Genomic DNA, 22,336 nt, shown 5'->3' on the forward strand with positions numbered 1-22,336 from the left:
GGTTAATAGTTGAGCTATCACTAAAATAAATGTATTCTTTCTTCTTCAGGGTCCATAGGGATCCACAGGGATACCATGGGGAAATGTGGTTGGAGTGATCCAGTCACCAAGCAGTTAAGCTTTCAGCTCCCAGCATGCCCCGGGTCCTCCTTCACATTTGGCCCCAAAGGAATTCAGTTTTTCGTTTGGTGCGGCCGGATCAGACGCACCTTTATAACAGAAGGACTGCCCAGGCAGTCCCAAGCTTTTATTTTTTGTTTTATTTAATTTATTTTTATTTCAGAGCAAGCAGTACCAGACATCCTAATGGACGCCTGTGCTGCTGCTCCATCTACCCCTGCCGACGCAGCAACACCAGTAAGCTGGCTGGTGATTTCGGCGGGCACCAGCTGAGCTTGGCTAGCGGCGATACTGGGACTGCAGCCGGAAGCACGTGGACACAGGTAAGGTGATTCCCCGCTAGCGGGGAACCACGTGGCAGTCCGTACCTGCGACGGTTGGACACCTGCCGGAGGTTGTTGTTGTTGGGCGACCGCATCGTTTGCTCCCCCACTAGACCACCAGGACAAGTGAGTCTGGCGCCGGGGACAGTAGTGGTGGCAATGATAAGGCCAGCGCACTCAGGGGGTTAATACAGTATAGAGGGAATAGGCTCTCCCCGGCAGCCACTCCCCTAGCCCAGATGCCGATCCAGCTGAGGTTTTCGCGTGTCTGGGTTGCTCTTACTACCCTCCTCTGATCTGAGACGCCCAGCAACCACTATCAGTGCTCTGCTGAAACTGCTGGTCTCAGGAGGTTTTGGATCTAGTATCTCTGTATACCGCTCCCCAGAGGCCAGGTTATACAGCGCTCCAATCCTACTAAACCTTGAGTTTTGAGTAGTTGATTTAGAGCCCATTGCAAGTATATTTTGTATATGCATTATATGTGACTTTTGCTAGCTCTGTTGTATTGATATAACTGACAGCACAGAAAATAAAGGCAGTATAACTATCACTGCTATTTCTCCTCAACCCTTTGCTACAGGTGTGTGAGAGTATTTTTTCCTTTTGTACTTCTCATTTACTTGTACTTGTGAAAGCGGACACATTTGCATTTGTTACCTTTATAGCTGCTAATTTATGTTTAATTGTAAGGGTAAACAGGAGGCTGATGCCTCTGTACTGTTTACATGTAGATACTGTTTGGCGGGCTTGTCCCCTCAGGATTTCATACAGGGTGTTTTGGGTGCTCTTTGTTATAAAATACCACCGCTCCAGTCCAGATTACTAGCCCCTGTACAGGAGCCACCTTGGGGGTCCTCCTTGTCTCAGCTTATGACACAGCTAGTGGACCGGTTGGCTACTCCCACACTGCCTCCCACTATTGAGTACCCGCAGCACGTACAGCCTGCTATATTTGTCCCCCTGATACAACCGTCTGCGATGGGTATTTATGCCACTCAAGTCCGAGTACGGCTCAGTCGTCGGCTGCCTTTCAGCAAATGTTGCAAGCAAATAGACTGGTAGCCACTAAATCACAACCTACAGCCTCACCACACTGGACATGCCCAATTTCCTCTGATCTTGGAAGCTATGCAGTGTTGGCCTGTTTAGTACTTGGATGGTAGACCACATGGAAACACCAGGTGCTGGAGGTAATAAGGCTCCGGTGTTTAAACGCCAGAAGGTGGTTAACTCTGAGTTTCCTAAATCTGCTGGTCTGCCATCTACAGCTACCTTTAAGCTTATGCCGTCCTCTTTTCGGTCTTTTCGACCCTCTGGAGAAAAGCTGTCCTTTTGCCTTTCCCTGGCAGTCTAGTTCTCGGAGGACCAACAAGCCACAAACCAAAAAGCCTTGGTCGGCCAGAAATCCAGCTTCCACGCCGAACGACAAACCTTCCGCCTGATGGGGTGGGCCTACTCCAGGGGGTTCTCAAGGTGGGAGGCCGACTTCTTCAGTTTGCCAACACCTGGTGTCAAACTACAACAGACACCTGGGTCCAAGAACTGCTCTCTCAAGGCTATGCCCTCACCTTGCTGAGGCGTCCTCCCCAGAAGTTTTTCTGTACAACTCCCCCATCAGGTTCTATCATGGTCTTGGCCATCCAGGAGACCATTCACTCTCAGGGGTGATAATCCCAGTTCCTTTGGCTCAGCAAGGAAGGGGTTATTATATCAATCTGTTTTTAATTCCGAAACCAAATCTGTCTCATCGCTCTATTCGGAATCTGGGAACACTCAACACATTTATCCATGTGCCCAGGTTCCGTATTTAGGGGCTGATTCAGACCCGGACGCTATTTGCGGACGGCCGTTCCAAAAAAGGGGCCGGCTATTTAAATTGAGCGCTTGCTCTTTGCGGTTTGTTGACGCCTCTATGTCTGAGCGAGCGAACGAAAAATGCGCTCGCTATTTTGTAAAAACGCCCCTTTTTCTGTTCACATCACACGTCCTCTCCGGTATTTATTAGATTAATCGGGTACATCGAAAGGCATCTGAACTGCTCGCAGTGCTTGTGGTAGGTTTTTCTTTCCCCTAATACTGCTAGCAGTTCAGGCTAAAAGACAACCAAGTGACTTGGTCGATGACGCTCCTTTACTAATTATGCACTCCCATTAAACGCCCTTTTGACCGTTAGGCACGCCTGCGTTAGGAACTCCACTACCCCGTTTTCAAGTACCTTCCCCTGTTACCACCCACAAACGGTACATTCTGTCAATCAAATTAGCAGTCCCTCGCTGGTTTGCGAGCGCACGATTTCCGACCGCAATGACTCGTTTGCGCATGCGCATTACGACCCATACGCATGTGCAGTTGTGCGAACGTCGCTCAGAGCGAACAAGCGGCCGCTTACGAGCGGCTCTGAATCAGGCCCTTAGACTCTCCGGTCAATTGTGGGGATTTTATGGTTTTCCTGGACATTCAGGAGGCGTATCTACATATGCCTTTTACACCATCCCAACAACTATTTCTACAGTTTGCTGTCTTGCAACAGCATTACCAATTTCAGGCACTACCTTTTGGTCTCTCAACGGCCCCTCTGGTTTTTACCAAAATAATGGCAGTTATGACGGCCCACCTCAGGCGTCGGAGTCAGGATACTGCAATATTTTAATGGCCTCTTGATATTAGCACAGTCTCCAGCTGTGTTCAACACCATATCCAACTGACCATTGCTTGCCTAAGGATGCACAGTTGGATCATCAATTAGAAGAAGTCTTCCCTTTTCTCCAGTACAACGGATGGTACATCTGGAGGCAATCCTGGATTCTCAGCACAAAGGGTATTTCTGCCAGGGGACAAGGTTTCGGCCCTACAATTGTGGGTGCGCAAATGACTCCGCAATCTAAGGTTATCCATCCACTCAGCGATGCAGATCGTGGGGTCCATGGTATCCAACTTCGACATGGTGGAATATGCTAATTTCCACTCCAGGCCTCTAACAATTGATTCTCTCCCAGTGGAATGGGCAGTATTATCTAATACGTCCTAGACGATCCTCCTCCCTCCGGAGGTTCGTCTCTCCCACTCATGGTGTCTGCAAACGCCCTATCTGGACAAGGGGTCACCCCTTTTGGATCCCAAATTGGGTGCTTCTAACCACGCACACGCCAGCTTTCACGGATGAGGCGCAGTGACAGGTTATCATACCTTTCAAGGAAGATGGACAACCCAGGAAAGTTACCTGCCCGTAAACATCCTGGAGCTTTGTGCAGTATACAAAGCATTCACGCTGGCACAGGACCTCCTCCAAGTAGGCCGGTCCAGATCCATTCTGACAATGCGACCACTAGCTTACCTCAATCATCAGGGAGGCATGCGAAGTCAGGTAGCCATGAGAGAAGTGGCCAACATTTTGGTCTGGGCAGAATGTTATCTTCCGGCAATCTCGGCAGTGTTCATCCCCGGAGTCCTCAACTGGGAAGCGGATTTCCTAAGTAGTCACAAAAATGGGCTCTCCACCCGGATGTCTTTCAGCTCCTGGTGGACAAATGGGGACGGGTCCAGGACCAGAGACCCCTCAGCCACCTACGTGGATGCGTTGGCGGGACGTCAAGCTGGCATATTTCTTTCCTCTGATCTCCCTCCTCCCAAGGGTCCTCAGGAAATTTAAGCAGTATGGCGGCACAGTAATACTGGTAGCTCCTGCTATAGGCCCAGGTGCATTGGTTCTCTGATCTACGGAGTCTCTCCATAGACGCTCTATTCCCTCTTTCTCTATGGCCGGATCTGTTAGCTCAGGGTCCTGCTTGCATCCGGACTTGTCTCATCTGACTTTGACGGCGTGGCTCTTGAGTCTTCCAACCTAAGATCCAAGAGTCTCACCAGCTTTGTGGATTAGACGATGCTCAGAGCACAAAAGCCTTTCTCTGTCCACATCTATAACAGAGTTTGGCACTCCTTTTTTCTATGACCCTAAGGTTTTTAGGGTTTCCCGAGTACTTGCTTTTCTCCAGGCTGGGTTAGATCTTGGTCTCCACCTGGCCACCATGAGAGTACAAGTTTCTGCGCTGTCAGTTTGGTTCCAGCGAAGGATCGCTTCTCTGCCTGATCGATATATTTTTTTTTTCTTCAGTGTGTTCTCCACGTTCAGCCACCATTAGTCCCTCCGGTGGCACCGTGGGATTTGTATCTAGTTCTCAAGGCTCTACAGGTTTCCACATTTGAAACTCTGGACGCAGTAGACCTTAAGTGGTTAACAGCGAAGACAATTTTTCTCCTCGCTATTTCCTCTGCCTGCAGTATCTCTGATTTGGCAGCACTCTTGTCGCTCCACATTTTGTTTTTTTCACCAGGATAGAGCTGTCCTCCATACAAGGGCAGTTTACCTTCCTTAGGTAGTATCCCGCTTTCATGTGAATGAAGAGATCGGGGTTCCAGTCTTCCACTCTTTAGACCTTTCTGCAGATGAAGCCTCCCTGGATGTGGCATCTATGTGGATCGTACTAACTCAGATGCTCTTTTTGTGTTGTATGGCTTTCTCAAGCGAGGCTGACCAGCTAACAAACAGACTCTGGCTCGATGGCTGCGCACACGGCTGGATTATAGGCGGGGCGGTCGTCCAGGGGCCACATTGCCACTAACATCTTGGGCCACGCTGGACCCTCTCTGGCTGGCTCCCGGCAGGAGGCAGGTGTGACAGCACACAGTCACTGATGATGAACCGTGCCGTGGCTGACATCGTAAGGCCCGCCCCCTCGCCAATATAATACCGCGATTCGCGGGTGAATGGGTAGGGGGCGGAGCCTAATGCAGTGAAGAGCCAACCCCCATTAGAAGCCTGCCTGATGCTGCAACCAGTTAGAACTACACTCAACAAAACAGCCCAGGTAGAGTGTGTGCGCTCTGTTTCTTCTTCCCTCTCTCTCCCTCTCTCTCTTCCTTCCCACCCTTTATCTCTCTGTATGTGTAAATGTGTTGTCTGTCTGTGTGCAGGGTACAATTATACAGTGAGCAGTGACTAATGTTCATTTAATTGTACCCCTGTACTATGAATACAGTAAATAGATTTTTAGATGAACTGTGTTATGTTGCACTGTTGCAGACTAATCTGTGTTAGTATTACGTTATAACTCAATACAATGAAGAGTTTTGGTTCTGACAAATTGTGTGTATTTACTTGAGAAAGGGGAGCAGGGATTGATGGATAGGGAGCGCAGTCATATACCCTATTATGTGTGTATGAATGTTTACTCATGCAGTGTGTCTCCCCCAATCACCATCAGTTTATCAATTACTTGCTCCTTGCCACCATGGTCTGTCATGCAGATGTTACAATTTCACCTATAAGTTGCATTTGCATCTGATTGGAATCGGTATGACATACCGCCAGACATAAGCCCGGCGCATGTAATACCGACGCCGGAAGGCAGAAGACTGAACATCCAGACAGAGTAAGTATTTTAACTATCCCTAACCCTGTCCCCCCCGTAACCCTAACCCTCCTTTAGGGGTGCCTAAACCTAATCCCCCCTCCCGCACCCTAAACCTAACCCACCCGGGAGGGGGGGCTGGTGGTGCCTAACCCCTAACTCCCCCCAGGGGTGCCTGACCCTAACCTCCCCTGTGTTTGCCCCTGGCAGTGTACTGAATCATGTCCACTATGCTGCAGGAAGTCGGTTCCCAGCAGAGTTGCGGACATAAAGTAGTATGAAGCAACCTTGCCGATCAGTGGAGAGACTGGAGACCAGGTAAGGGGCATAGTAGCTGGAGAAAAAGCTGTGGCAATTTTTTTGATGGGGCCCCCAAAACCTAGTTGCCCCGGGGCCCCCACAAGCCTAAATTCGACCCTGGCTGCACATGACTATCTTTCATGCTTACTTGCAGGCTGATCTCCCTGTTCCAAACCCGTGACAGCACATTTTACTTGGTCTGTGGGACCATTGTGGGTGTTTCGACGAGGCGCCTCTGCTGAACAATTGTGCAAGGCAGCCACGTGGTCCTATGTCCACACTTTTTTTTTTTTTTAGGCTCTACGCCTTTGACACCTTCATCTTTTAGGATGTTTCCTTTGGGCAACGGATTCTCCTTCCTGATCAGGAGCTTCCCCCACCCTTAGGGGAACTGCTTTAGGACATCCCCATGGTATCACTGTGGGTCCCTATGGACCCTGAAGAAAATAAGAGTTATGGTAGACTTGCCTTTTGTTAACTCTTTTTCTTCGAGGTCCATAGGGTCCACAGGACACCCACCCTGACGCACCTGGCTTCATTGAGTAATTTTTTTCTTATGTTCACTAATTCCCTCTTCTTTGACAGTGTTTCTGGTGTACATTGTCCTTCCTTCTCCTCTTTTCTGCTCCTGCCTTGGGCTTGTTTACCAAACTGAATGCCTGTGGCCAGGGGTGGGGTATATGTGGAGGAGGACCCGGGGCATCCTGGTAGCTGAAAGCTTAACTGTTTGGTGTTGGATCACTCCAACCACATTTCCCCATGGTATCCATGTGGACCCTATGGACCTCAAAGAAAGAGTTAACAAAGGTAAGTCTACCATAACTCTTATTTTTATTTATTATAAGTGGGGTTCTATGCAAAAGGTTAACAATGATTTGGTCGACAGTACAGAAGGTCGACGGGTTCAAATGGTCGACACAGAAATTGTTGATTTTTTTTTTTTTTTTTCAATGTTATGGTTAAGCACTGACCAGAGAGCAAGGGTTAGGCACCAAGTGGAGGGTTAGAAAAAAACAAAGCATGTCAACCTTTTTATTGTTGACCTTTTGTATTACACCCTACCAGTGATTTATATAGTGCACATATATAGTGCACATATACTCTGCAGCGCTTTACAGAGAATATTTGGCCATTCACATTAGTCCCTGCCCCAGTGGAGCTTACAATCTGTTCCCTACCACATGCACACACTTATACACACTAAGCCACCTGGAAGAAACCCACGCAAGCACAGCTAGAACATACAAACTCCACACAGTTAGGGCCATAGTGGCAATGGAGCCCACGACCTCAGTGCTGTGAGGCAGTAATCCTAACCATTACACAGTCTGTAGTGCCCTATATATACAGCCATGGCCAAAAGTTTTGAGACTGACACAAGTATTGGTTTTCACAAAGTTTGTTACTTCAGTGTTTTTAGACCTTTTTGTCAGATGTTACTATGGTATACTGAAGTAAAATTACTTGCATTTCATAAGTGTCCAAGGCTTTTATTGACAATTACATTAAATGTATGAAAAAAGAGTCAATATTTGCAGTGTTGACCCTTCTTTTTCAAGACCCCTGCAATTCACCCTGGCATGCTGTCAATCAACTTCTGGGCCACATACTGACTGATGGCCGCCCATTCTTGCCTAATCAGTGCTTGGACTTTGTCAGAATTTGTGGGTTTTTGTTTGTCCACCTGCCTCTTGAGGATTGACCACAAGTTCTCAATGGGATTAAGGTCTGGGGAGTTTTCTGGCCATGGACCTAAATTTTTGATGTTTTATTCCCCCAGCCACTTGGTTATCACTTTTGCCTTATGGCAAGGTGCTCCATCATGCTGGAAAAGGCATTGTTCGTCACCAAACTGTTCTTGGATGGTTGGGAGAAGTTGCTCTTAGAGGATGTTTTGGTACCATTCTTTATTCAGGGCTGTGTTCTTAGGCAAAATTGAGAGTGAGCCCACTCCCTTGGCTGAGAAGCAACCCCACACATGAATGGTCTCAGGATGCTTTACTGTTGGCAGTTTCTTCCTTCAGAGGAAAGCTATAGGAATGGCAATGACGGCTTTCTTGCTCTTCAGATGCAGCAAGATAGAGATATAGGGGTATATTTACTAAAGTGCGAGTTTTTAGAAGTGGAGATGTTTCCCATAGCAACTAATCAGATTCTACTTTTCATTTATCTAGCAGCTTATAGAAGATAATCGCTATGATCTGAGTGATTGCTATGGACAACATCTGCATTTCTAAAAAGCCGCAATTTAGTAAATACACCCCATAGAGAGCGAGATAATTTGACAAAAGGACTGGAAGGGTTGTCAAGGGGAGATATAATATGCTTCAGGTTTTAGCTTCTGTCTGGTACACAGAAGCTGATTAGCAGCCTTGATTGCCAGACCACCTCTGAGAGGCTAATGAAGAGTGTGTCATTCTCTGTAGTTAACCTCTCACTGTCTGGGGAACAGGTCAGAGGCCTGTTGAGAGACACTGTAATTGTTGAATGTAAGCGATGTGCTATAGACCTCTGTTTTGTGAGAGCGACATTAGGTCCCTTCACTATGAGATGGGGAATCACTTTGTTTAATTAGAGCCGGGCAGGCCAGGATTTGCTTTTATGTTTATTTATGAGTTGCTAATAAAACTAGCTGCGCTGATAAACGAAAAAACAGTGCCCAGTGTGTTTTGGTTTTGCTATATCCATGCTCTATGGATACACATTTGGTAAGACGTGCTCCGTTTCTTAATGCAAGCACAGTGTTATATTAGCTCTGTCCGATGCCGATTGGCAGAACCCCTTGGATGCCTCTTACTTCCAAATATGTGGTATCTTGTCATTACACCTTTCTTAGGGAAGACTTGGACCACACAGCAGTTAGTACTGTGTAATAAAGCGGCTTTCTCCTTTCTCTCCCTCGTCTTCGCAGATATTATTCAGGCATACAGGGTTAATTGTAGAATAATGCAGACAAGTTCCTATTTCGAGCTATTCCTCAATGTCTTTCATCAAACATATTTGTCACCCCACCATATATATGTCATGGGCCTCTCCTCCTCCTCAACATGTCCAAAATGTCATAGTGATTTGTTACACCTTTTGTGGGTCCGTCATTTTTCGTTCCTGGTAATCAAACATGTGGAAATATAATTGGATGACCTACATATGTGTCCTCATACTCTATTGTTGCAGTCGCGCCAAACAGCCGAGTTACATGGGACCTGGCGGCTCACTGTCGCCAGGCGTCTTGCGCCACACGGCATATGAAGACACATCTGTATGTCCCTTTCACCCCTGTTGGGAATTATTCCTGGAAGGCAACGTTGACTAGAGGCTGTAGGACTTTATTGCTGGCTATTAATGCTGCAGCCAATTTGACCATCCTCCAAACCTGGATACACCCCTCAACCCCTGCCCTTGTTTTGTTTTTTTGCTTGTTTTGTTTTCCACTAATCTGTTACTATTTTGTATGATCAACTAAATTGTCTTGTCCGCTGTTGCTCTGTGTTTTTTTCATGGTATCAGTCAGACTTTGTAAGTTGATGTCTGCTTAGCGGTGCTCTAATAATACAATATATTTAAGAGCAAAGCCGTGCGCCGGTTTAGTATTTGCACATAATTGTACACATTGAAAGTTGGTACTCGTATTAATGATGTGTTTTTCAGTTTAACACATTGAGGTTGATTCAGTTAGGGGACAGTGCAGCTATGTACCATTGTGACTGAGTTGGAAGGCCGGCAATGGCCACATAAATCCCTCCCGGTATTGCCCCCTAAATCAGACACTTTAGTTTAGTTACTCCTATGTACATGTATGTGCACAATGCACATCACACAGTTATTGCACTGGATAATGTGCCATTTGGCATCAATTCTAATCGAATTGACCTCATAGTGTGAATTATGATACACTTCAGTCTCTTCGTATGTAATTATTATTTATTTTTTTGTTTTATTTGTAAAGGCTCCAATTCTTGTACCAAAGCCTGGTTCAGATCCAGAACACTGCCGGGTGTCTGCCCAATTGGATGACAATGTGAGTACACCAGTTATCTTAAATATTTCTAGTGTATTACAGATGTATAGAAGGCCTCGTATGATGAAAGAGATTACTTGCTGTATTATAAGTTATATTGTACTTGCTGTGTGTAAGTGATATTTTTTTTTTTTAATATTTGAGAATTGAGGAGCCCACTTACCAAGGCCGGGTTATAGGTGGGGGGGGTGTGGGTCACCCTGGGGCCCCCCACACAGGGTCAGCCTGATCCACCAATTGCCGAGAACAGTTGCCCAATGCCACCTGCTCTCTGACCAAGCTGCTACGGTTCTGCTGCTGAATGTGCATAGTGCAAACAGATCAGCTCCTGAGTCTTTTAAGTGTTACGTCACTTCTGCGACACTTAAGATACTCTGAAGCCGCTCTGTATGCACTGTGTAGCAGAAGTATGCTGAAGTATATCTTACTTGGCTGCACTGTGGGGCATAATATTAATACTGGACGGTGCACTGTGGGGCATAATATTAATACTGGAAGGTGCTCTGTAGGGTATGATATTAATACTGGGGGTATTGTGTGGCATATTGGGGAAGCACTGTGGGGCATAATGGGGGCATATTATTAATACTCTGGGCACTGTTGGCATAATATTAATACCAGGGCATTGTGAGGCTTAGTGGGGGCACTGTGGGGTATAATAATATTGGTGGCATACTGCCAGCTTTGTATGCATTGTGTGGCACACTGTGGGCACTGTGTGACCTACTGGGTGCACTGTGTGGCATAATGTTTATACTTGAAACACTGGCATAATGAGTGCACTTTGTGGCATAGTGTCATTTTATTGGTAGGGGCCCTCACAAACCTTAATCCAACCCTGCCACATACCCTGGGACACTTATAACAACATGTGTTCTCTTCCCTGACACAGCAATCATTCTGATTTACCTTTTTGGCTGAAAGTGAAAACTAAGTGAGCATTTCCCCAGGCAGTGTAGCCTCTGAGGCATACATATAGGGAAAGCACACATGCCTCTCTTTATTGCAAGTGTTGCCAGTTATCTTTAACTATAGTCATTACCTGAAATCTTGTTTACTACTTCCTGCACTAGCGAAATAGAAAAAGAGCTATAGTGATTAGTGATTCATGTGCTGAATATTATAACAGCAGACCTATTTAGTGCATTAGCACACCACCCTCCTTCCTTTTATACAGTGCTGGAAATACTTAGACTAAAAGCTGGAAGTTGATGTACGTAATATACTACAATACACAGCAACATTTTATTTATTCATGATACACCGCAACATTTTATTCATTTAAAGTAGCCTTAGGGATCATTCCAATTAGGTGCGAATGGCGAGTAGCGAGTTTGTTTCCTGAAGCTCGCACACTTCGCATCGAAGCGCGCTCCCGAGATTTCTCCAGTCCAATTAAAAATGCCTATTCGCACTACTCGCAGCGGAGGGGTGCGAATTGACTGCCAAATGACATTTGAGAGAAGTGCATGAAAAAGTGGGGAGACCATCCTGGGCCCCACATAATGGATAATTTAGTTAGCAGGACCGTATAGAAGGCTGTTTGTGGGCATTAGGAAGGTACTGTAGATTTTTAAGTGTCAAATGGCTGATTTGTTTTTAAATGCAAGAAAATGATGAAAAAGAAAAACTTTTTTCGTTTGATCTCAAACAAATTAAACGGAAAATGCAAAAAGTAGGAAAAAAGGTGATTTTGGGGTACTTTGAGGGCACCTTGAAAAATAATTTTTACCCCAGAAAATAACACGTAATTATTGGACTAATTAAGTTAATTGGAAACTTCCCATTTCCTAATTGGTCATTAGGGGGTGGTCCAAGGGGTTCAGCACAGTGTCCTGACATTTTAACCTTTAAAATAAACATTTTCCTTTCCATCTCTCACCCTCAGGGAATGCAAATTCAGGGCCTGATTCAGAGCCGCTCGTAAGCGGCCACTTGTTCGCTCCGAGCAATGTTCGCACAACTGCACATGCGTATGGGTCGTAATGCGTGTGCGCCAACCAGTCATTGCGGTCGGGAATCGAGCGCTCGCAAAATAGCGAGTGCCGGCTAATTTGAGTGACAGGATGAGGCGTTTGTGGGTGGTAACAGGGGAAGATGCTTGAAAACGGGGGTGGTGATCCGAACGCAGGCGTGCCAAATGGTCAAAACGGGCGTTTTAAGGGTGTGCATAATTAACAAAGCAGCGTCATCGACCACGTCACTTGGTTGTTTCTTAGCCTGAACTGTTCGCATGATTGCGGTAGGAAAATCCAACCACAAGCACTGCGAGAAGTTCAGATGCCTTTCGATGTACTCGATTAATCAAATAAATAGCGGAGATGACGTAGGATGCGAGCGGCCAGGGGGCGTCTTTACAAAATAGCGAGCGCATGTTTCGTTCGCTCGCTCAGACATAGAGGCGTCAACAGACCGCAAAGAGCGAGCGCTCAATTTAAATAGCCGGCCCCTTTTTCTGAACGAGCGAGCGCAAATAGCGTTTGGCTCTGAATCAGGCCCTCAGTCTGAATGGTTCAGTGCGAGTTACTAATTGGATTGCAAAATGAATTCGCTGTGCGACTTCGAAGAGAAAATTGCAACTCGCAATTCGCACCTAATTGGATTGACCCCTTAGACTTCCAATCAATTAGTTATTTCAGTTATTGTAATTTATTTATTGCTTGGTTATTCAGTATTCACATAAAAATAGCTTACTTGCTATATACCAAACTACATAATTATGTACTGTGTACAGATCAGGGTATAAAGATGTTCACATTCTCTTGACATGTTTGGGAATGCAATTTACCAAGACCGTCGCCTTAATTTGGGTGGGTAATAAATGCATTTTTTTACACCTTTTTAATAAATCTAATTTATGTCTGCTAAGGGGCTAAGCTGCTGCTGATGGGTACAGAAGATGTGGTATTTTTCTTAGTATTTGGGCGGGGAGGGGGGAGAGCCCTACATAGTTCACAGAATGGAATAGAAAATCTTTTATGTTGGTTAGAACTTTCAGCAGAAACATTATTGGTGATTATATGGGTATTGGTCATCGTCATAAATCTGCACCTGTCCTCTACAGTGCGTTTTTATATGTCACATCAAAAGCATTCCATATCATCTTCCTGCACATCCCCACATTGCCGTCACTTTGATAAATGCCTTTGTATTATAGTAGTTTGGATAGTTCGTCATGGCTGTAAAACGATCAGGTGCTTTGTTCAGTATTGCGAACATTTCTCATCACATCTTCAAATATGATCTTACGAGAAGTTTCATCAAGGCAGTTGTTTTATTACACTTTTTCATTTACAATTGTAATACGCGTTGAACACTGAATTCTGTATACATAGTTCCTAGCCTATGAAAATGATTTATGTATGATATTATTTTAAGGCATAATCCTATGCTTTTCACAGAAACGTTCTCTTGTGAAATGTGTCTGCATGTCCTTCAGGCCTGCGGCTGCAATGGTAGTGAGGTGATGTGGTTGCTTATAGGACTGTGTATTTCAAACACACACATGCAGGAGGGTAAATTATTGCTACAACTCTGCTTTATCAGTACTCGCGGCACTTTCTCTTCCACTGGCACCGGATTAAAACTGAGCATGCACAGGGCTCACTCAGTAACCACAGTAAACGCCAGGATCATCTTGGAAATGGGCATACTGGAATTCACCCTCCAGTCTGTGTCGCTGTGCTTTGTGCACTGAAACATATGTACCACCCCCAGTGCACCGTTGCCATGGCAGCAGGTTCCGTGCTAGATGTGGCATAGAGAGGTTCGGATAACTCCTGCACACCACCATATACTGTACATTCAATATTGGATGGAGATTCCCGTTATAATAGATCTAGCAAACAATGTAATGTTTAATTCTTTAAACAGAAACAAAATGCATACAGCTATTCCACATGTTTAATGTCATGTGTAGAGGGATGGTGATTGAGTAAAGTATTTTGCACAGTTTACTGGCTAACAGAGACATCACATCAATCTTGTTTTGTTAGGTTGATGACAATATTCCGCTGCGAGTGATGCTTCTACTCATGGACGAAGTCTTTGACCTAAAGGAAAGAAATCAATGGTTAAGAAGACAAATTACGAGCCTCCTTCAGCAGCTCATTAGAGCAACATATGGAGACACAATTAACAGGTGAAATAGTTTTGGCAGGGTTTAATGCTAAGCATTTGGCAATGCATTTCACAGAGTGCTCTAGACCAGAATGTATTCTACTAAAAACCGTGTCGGTGAACTTAACTTTCTTTTGAACTTTTTTTTGCGACAGGAAAATTGTTGATCACGTGGAGTCAATGACATCGCCCGACCAAGTAGCAGATTATGTAAAACATTTCAGGTAAGTCACTTATTTCTCTCTTTTATAACAAAAGTGTCCTTGGTGTTGCTGTAGCATTTCGTTTTTTGTTTTAAAAGTCCCCAAATGTTGATAAAGTCTGCATTACATTGCATAGAGTACATGCATTAATAAACATGTAAATTGGTTATTGATTACAGAGACTCCTTTTGGCCTAACGGAATCTTAGCAGAGTCGGCTCCACGCAGAGACCGCAGTATACGAATGCGAACAAGAGTCGCAGCAAAAACAAAGCTGCTAGAAATTATGCCAGGTAATGTGAAACACCATTTTCTCAATTACCTTTATCATTAAAATTCAAATATTCCAAATTAGTGTAAAAAATTGTCTTCTTTACATACTGCTGAAACGTCTTTATTGATGGCGAACTCTGCAATAAACCGATCACTTCAAATCTATTTAATTGGTGGTGTGGGTAATGGTCCAAGCTGCGTTCAATTGCACTGTTTTTCTAAAAGAATACTGCTTCATATATAGCTAATCAATAAGTGAAAGACTTCTAAAATGGAAGCCAGTAATATGGTAACTAGTATTTTGAACCAGTCACTAGCCAGATTGCAAGCAATTCTTAACAAAGTTGCAGGGCAGGAATCTCTCTCTGTCTCTCTCTGTCTCTCTCTGTCTCTCTCTGTCTCTCTCTGTCTCTCTCTGTCTCTCTCTGTCTCTCTCTGTCTCTCTCTGTCTCTCTCTGTCTCTCTCTGTCTCTCTCTGTCTCTCTCTGTCTCTCTCTGTCTCTCTCTGTCTCTCTCTGTCTCTCTCTGTCTCTCTCTGTCTTCCTCTCATGTCGCTCTCTGTCTTCCTCTCATGTCGCTCTCTTTCTTCCTCTCATGTCGCTCTCTTTCTTCCTCTCATGTCGCTCTCTTTCTTCCTCTCATGTCGCTCTCTTTCTTCCTTTCATGTCGCTCTCTTTCTTCCTCTCATGTCGCTCTCTTTCTTCCTCTCATGTCGCTCTCTTTCTTCCTCTCATGTCGCTCTCTTTCTTCCTCTCATGTCTCTCTCTTTCTTCCTCTCATGTCTCTCTCTTTCTTCCTCTCATGTCTCCCATATCTCCCTTCCTCTCATGTCTCCCATATCTCCCTTCCTCTCATGTCTCCCATATCTCCCTTCCTCTCATGTCTCCCATATCTCCCTTCCTCTCATGTCTCCCATATCTCCCTTCCTCTCATGTCTCCCATATCTCCCTTCCTCTCATGTCTCCCATATCTCCCTTCCTCTCATGTCTCCCATATCTCCCTTCCTCTCCTGTCTCCCATATCTCCCTTCCTCTCCTGTCTCCCATATCTCCCTTCCTCTCATGTCTCTCTCTTTCTTCCTCTCATGTCTCCCATATCTCCCTTCCTCTCATGTCTCCCATATCTCCCTTCCTCTCATGTCTCCCATATCTCCCTTCCTCTCATGTCTCCCATATCTCCCTTCCTCTCATGTCTCCCATATCTCCCTTCCTCTCCTGTCTCCCATATCTCCCTTCCTCTCCTGTCTCCCATATCTCCCTTCCTCTCCTGTCTCCCATATCTCCCTTCCTCTCCTGTCTCCCATATCTCCCTTCCTCTCCTGTCTCCCATATCTCCCTTCCTCTCCTGTCTCCCATATCTCCCTTCCTCTCCTGTCTCCCATATCTCCCTTCCTCTCCTGTCTCCCATATCTCCCTTCCTCTCCTGTCTCCCATATCTCCCTTCCTCTCCTGTCTCCCATATCTCCCTTCCTCTCATCTCTTCCTCTCATCTCTCCCTCCCTCTCATCTCTTCCTCTCATCTCTCCCTCCCTCTTTTCCTCTCATCTTCGCTTCCTCTCTTCCCCTCATCTCTCCCATATCGCCCTCCCTCTTCCTCCCAACCTTTTCCTCTTCATCCTCCCATCTCTTTTCCCTCTTACACCATCTCTCCCCCTTTTTTCTCCTATCTCTCCCTCCTTATTCCTCTGCTTTCCCCATCTCTCCCCCGTCTTCCTCCCATCTCTCCCCCGTCTTCCTCTCATCTCTCTCCCGTCTTCCTCTCATCTCTCTCCCGTCTTCCTCTCATCTCTCCCCCGTCTTCCTCTCATCTCTCTCCCGTCTTCCTCTCATCTCTCCCCCGTCTTCCTCTCATCTCTCCCCCGTCTTCCTCTCATCTCTCCCCCGTCTTCCTCTCATCTCTCCCCCGTCTTCCTCTCATCTCTCCCCCGTCTTCCTCTCATCTCTCCCCCGTCTTCCTCTGCTTTCCCCATCTCTCCCCCTTCTGCTTCCCATCTCTACCTCTTAACCCTCTGCTTCCTCCCATCTCTCCCCCATCTTCCTCCCATCTCTACATCTTAATCCTCTGCTTCCTTCCATCTATCCCCCTTCTTCCATCTATCCCTCCTTATTCCCATCTCTCCCTCCCAACATTTCCCCCTTCTTTCTCCCCTCTCCCCCTTCTTCCTCCCATTTCTCCCGCTTAACCCTCTGCTTCCTCCAAACTTCCTTCCATCTCTCCCCCTTCGTCCTCCAATTTTCCCCTTTTCTTCCTTCCGACCCCCATCTATTTTCTTCCCTCCTAACATCTAACTCCCATCTCTCTTCCATCTCTCACCCCCTATTCCTTCCATTTCCTTTCTTCCCGCCTCCCATCACTCACACCCATTTCTCCCTTCCTCACCTCTCTACCCCTCCCCCTCTTCATCCTATTCACTCTCTATATATCTGATAACTCTCTCACCACCTCCTCCCATCTCTGTTGCTGGACGCAGAAGAAAGGCTGTTTTCAGTCGTCAAGCAGCAAGTGAGAGCTGTGAGAGGAAAGAGGGGGTGCCGATTCCCTCCGGCTCTCGCCGCACTTGCTCTCTCCCCTTCCTCCCATCTCTTCTCTCTACAGCCTGTTATATAATAATTATAAGTTTTTATAACTAGTGGGTGTTAGCATCCTTCTTTTGAAACTTTAGTTATAACAGTATTGCTTTCAAATACTCTGTTTTGCCCTGTCTTTCCCTAGATGAACTGAAGCACATAATCGGGGCAGAAACCACTCGGAAGGGCATCCTGCGAGTCTTTGAAATGTTTCAGCAGACCCAACTGAACAGGAGACTTGTGTATGTTTTTTTAGAGGGTTTTCTGGAAACCTTATTTTCACAGTGTAAGTTCCACGAGCTTTTTAATAAACTGCATTCTAAATCAGAACGAATGCGGAAATATAAACAGAGACAGCAATCTTCTCAAGCATCGGCCTTACAGAAAAGGTGACACCAACCCGTCATGTTGTTTTCCTAAAAGACGCTGCAGTGTTTTATCCAGGAATGACTAAACAACGGTTTGGGCATACTTTCTGGGACTCCAAAGCACCTGCTGGTGTTTCTGCACCTTTCACATTGTGTCATATAGAATAACAATGCATCCATAGGCTGCGTGGCTCTATTCAGTCTACCTGTTCAACCATTCATCGATTGGGATCTTATTTGTCTTAACTTGGTGCGTCCACATCACCTAAAAGAAAGCTGGACCAGAGTAGATACCTTTTTGGATTTGGATAGAGAAAAGCATTATGGGAGCAAAGAGATCCAGGAGTTGAAGTGACAGATTGTATTTTTCTACTTAAAGTTCAAGCACAAATACATTGCTATGCTGGAGGAAGGAGCTGGGAGATTAAATGATGGCGGTGTGAGCAATGCCAGGATAGGTCAGGATAAATATTCCCTTGTAGCAGATGACCTATACAGTAGGGGTGATATTCCAGTGGTTAATAAAGAAAATTGTCAGAGAACTTATTGGTTCAACAGGCTCTGCCTGTACATTATCGCGGAACTTACACATGATCAATGGAGTGTGATTATTTTATGGGACAGACTCATTGGTTTATATGTTCACGTGTTTTCTTTTTGTGTGTTTTTCTTTTGAGGTTTGATTTTTTTTTTTATTACATTCTCAATTGGATGTTGACAGTGTCTGTTTGATCCTATATGGCCAGTTTGACATAGTCTTTAAGTGGTCATCTACTGAAATTATTTAGCTTGAAATCCTTGCACAGTATCGGAGTCCTACACGCAGGCCTTATTGTGTAATGCTGAATGAGGTCACAGCATGACATCCTGTGAGCACCTGCATGTGCAGTAATCCAGAGTATTGACGTATGCTCTTTCCCAATGGATGGTCGCTGTGTGAGTACAATGGCAAGGCCAATCGGAGTTGCACCTTTATTATTTTGAAATTATTCCTCAATATTGAAAATCGAGAGGAAAAGATACTTTTTTTTTTTTTCACTTTTAAAGGTAGTTGACAGATATCTAGATTATCATTGCATCTGTAAGTCCCTGTCATCAATTTAAACCAAAAAAAAAAATTAATGGTTTTAAATTTTTCACACAGTACAGTATGCTTATATGATCCGATACTTAACAATGGGATGATTCATATTTGTTGCTGAACTCCTAGTCATTAAAGCTAGTGCAAAGGATAATTACATGATAGATACTATTAACTGTTTTTAGTAATGGACTGGAGTAACCTTGAGCTGTCTGTAGGTGGCATATTATGCTTTCATCACTGTCTAATGGTGCAGACACACGGTCAGATAAACTTGACGATTTAAACAATAACAATCTTATCGTTGTCGTTCAAATCGTCAAGTTTATGGCCCCTTCAAATATCAACCATCGCCCGTGCATGCAGGGCGACATGGTCGATATCGGCCATGCTTGCCTGTTTACTAGTCGTTATAGTAGTTGGGGGGGTTGCTGGATGCTCGATCCAGCACATGCAGGGCGATCAGATAATGAACGTTATTGTTATCTGACCGTCGAGCAGTCTGACCGTGTATTCACAGACCACAAAAAAGTATGACACAGGTGACCCCATAAGATGGTGCCACACAAAAACTCGTCAACTAAAGCGCTTTTAGGGGAGATTTATCAAATATTGGATAGGGAGAAAGTGGAGAAGTTGCCCATACTAACCAATCCGCTTCGGTCATTTTACAGGCTGTGCTAGAAAAATGGCACTTAGAAGATGATTGGTTAGTTGCTATGAGCAGCTTCTCCAATTTAGCTCTCCCCAAGGCTTAATACATCCCTCCTCTAATTTCACTTAAAGCTTTAGAAATGGGCATATTTTAGTTTTAACCAGCAGTAAGAGTGAAGCATATTTTTAAGCAATCTTTTACCCTTAGCAGTGCATCACTTTTAGAACACTTTGGTTGAGACACTTTCGCTTATTAAAGCATTTTGTGCTTGAAATGCAAAGGGATTTATTTACGAAGCATCAGGTTCTAACACCTGGCGTATCAGATGATGATTATGCCCGGTATTTAAAAGGGCAATGCTTTTACCGGCTGTCTTTTGCTAGTAAAAGCATTGCCCTTTTATATTTTGGGCATAAACACAATCGGAAGTGCCAGGTGTTAGAACCCGACGCTTAATAAATAAACCCCATAATGTGTAGCAGTCGTTTTACCCCAGCAGCACTTTTTAGGGATTTATTGCTGGTTTCTAAAGCTGTTATGCTGGCTCTCGTGACTATCAAGCAGTCCTCTCAGTACACTCCATCCACTGGTTTTAATATTTATATTATTTATCTGACTCCATTCATTGATAAACCATGCTGGCGTTTGTGTATATGAAATGGCCATTGCACATTTATTAGCAGTGTGACATTCTGTGTTTCAATATGGAAGAAGTTCTGTTAAGAATTTTAAGTAAAAAACAATATATATTTTTTTAACCCTTAATTAGGTTTTTGATTATTTTGCAAATCTGCTGCTCAATATCTGCTGTACCAGACTGTGAAGTGGTTCATAAATCTAACTCTGCAATTTTTCCATTGTTTCAGCATACAATCCTGCAAATTGATTGTACAATATGGTATTCAAAGGCAGGACTTGTATGTCTGCATAGTACCATTCAGCATACGGGTGCTATGGTTAGTTGCTGGAAATGTATTGTGCCATTGTCCAAAACCAATGCACTTGTTTTAGCCTTAATAATAGTTTTTTTTTTTTTTTTTTTTACAAAAATTAACTTTAATGATTTTGTTTGACTCATTTCCAAGTGTTAAGCGGATGGTGTTAGATAAAATGTAACATTTATGATGCTGTAAGAATGTGTACAGTCGTTTAAAATCTTTTTTTTTTGTTGTTTTTTTTACTTGTGCAATATTTTCATTCATTCATATCGGTGGTTTCAACTTCCACAAAAATTTGGAAAAATATTTTAGGAAATTGTAAAGCTTGAGAACCGTTAAATTAGCAGTTTAACCAGCTTGTATTCTGAGAGCTGGCTAACCTTAATAATAAATACACTCCCACTGAACACTCCAGTAGCATACGGTGATCCTTGTTCTAAACTGCCTTACAGCATTTAGAAGGGGATCAAAAGTGATGCAAATAATATTGAGCATTTCGGTTACAATTATAAATCAAGCTCGGGCGGATTCCAAAAGTTCAGTCACATCGGGGCCTAAAGGCATTTGTGACAGCCTGCAAGTGCTGGCGGCTGTGGAATTTGTGTGATATAGGCACTATAATTAAAGCAGCATATATATTTTTATTTTCCCCTTTAAAAAGATAAAACAAACCTGGTTTTGATTTTTTTTTTAAATTGCTGCTTTAAATATGGTGGCTTCATTGTAAATCAGGTGGCTGTAACTCGCAGGCTGTTACATACTCCCTAAGTATGTTGTGCTGATGACTAACTTTATGTATTCTCTGTAGATATATCTACCCTTGGCCTAATCAGCCATTTGTTGAAATAAAACTTTTTATTTAGTCTCTATTGGAAACTGCAATTGTTCATGTTAACACGCCTGTGATTACTTATTTATACTTCCAAGCTCTTCCCAGTGAAATGAACCTGCTCAGTGCTTATGATTTTGTAATATTGGAGGATAATCGTACCAGTCATTTCTTCAGCTCTACATCCTGTATGATAATTTCCTCTGTGTCCACAGGAAGTGGCCCTAATAGCTGTCTTCAAGAAAAACTGCTGCTTTGATGCATGAAATGACTGCAAAATGTATTCATATTTTAGGGTGGAAATAGAGATTCTGTTAAGTTCCCAAATACATTCCTTTTGTAGAGTACCTACACCGATAGACAGCCATTTTGTGGGCTGAACCAGTATTTTGTTCTCTAGGAACTCTGTGATGTCAATATGGAACTGATAGGTTGAATTCTCATGAATACTGGTGTAGGCCACAACAAAATGGCTGCCTGCATTGTGTGTAGGTGATGGGGACACTTTAAGGACTTGTTTTATAAGTCCTAGCCTTCACTTAAGTTCTCTTGCAGAGTGGTCCTAATGTCCCTAGCAAATATTTATAAAGGGTGTGTTATGGACTATTCGGATATGAATTGTGCATATCATTGTACAGTAAATTGTATTTGTACGCCTACTTGTTTTATCAATGCTGTTTCCGCACTTTTTTTTATCTTTTTTTTTTCCGTTTGAGCAGTGAGCAAAATAGCAATTTTTACTGAGTCAAAAGGAACATTTTTATTCCATTTTCATTATGTTTTGTCCACTGAGAAGCTGAAATACTGATAACACTAATAAAGTATTAACATAAACTGTGTCAGTTTCCTTTAGATCTATAGATTTTATGGTTCTGATGTTCTAAAAGTGTGGAGATTACTATGTTAGCCGGTGGAATAAATGCCTTTGCTCCAAGTCATTATTTATTTTATTTCCAGTTATTTATATAGTGCACGTATTCCGCAGCACTTTACAGATAATATTTGGCTGTTCACATCAATCCCTACCCCAGTGGAATTTATAATCTATATTCCCCACCACATGTACACACGCATGTACATACTAGTGTTATAATTTGTCAGGATTTCAGCATTTCTGATGCCATAATCGCTC

General features: G+C 44.0%; 1 protein-coding gene across 3 annotated transcripts in view; it reads left to right on the plus strand.

The window, feature by feature from the left end:
- Positions 1 to 22,038, plus strand: part of SNX13 (sorting nexin 13) — a 159,549-nt gene extending 137,511 nt beyond the window's left edge. For all 3 annotated transcript variants that reach the window (XM_088457349.1, XM_088457350.1, XM_088457351.1), the window contains 5 exons: positions 10,101 to 10,172; positions 14,168 to 14,313; positions 14,447 to 14,515; positions 14,674 to 14,786; positions 17,479 to 22,038. In XM_088457349.1, coding sequence (XP_088313475.1) covers positions 10,101 to 10,172; positions 14,168 to 14,313; positions 14,447 to 14,515; positions 14,674 to 14,786; positions 17,479 to 17,726 — 648 coding nt within the window. In that variant the 3' untranslated portion in view covers positions 17,727 to 22,038. The remainder of the gene's footprint in view (positions 1 to 10,100; positions 10,173 to 14,167; positions 14,314 to 14,446; positions 14,516 to 14,673; positions 14,787 to 17,478) is intronic.
- The last annotated feature ends 298 nt before the right edge of the window (positions 22,039 to 22,336 follow it).

Source organism: Taudactylus pleione, unplaced genomic scaffold (assembly GCF_031769625.1).
Source record: "Taudactylus pleione unplaced genomic scaffold, aTauple2 ptg000758l, whole genome shotgun sequence".
NCBI lineage: Eukaryota > Metazoa > Chordata > Amphibia > Anura > Myobatrachidae > Taudactylus > Taudactylus pleione.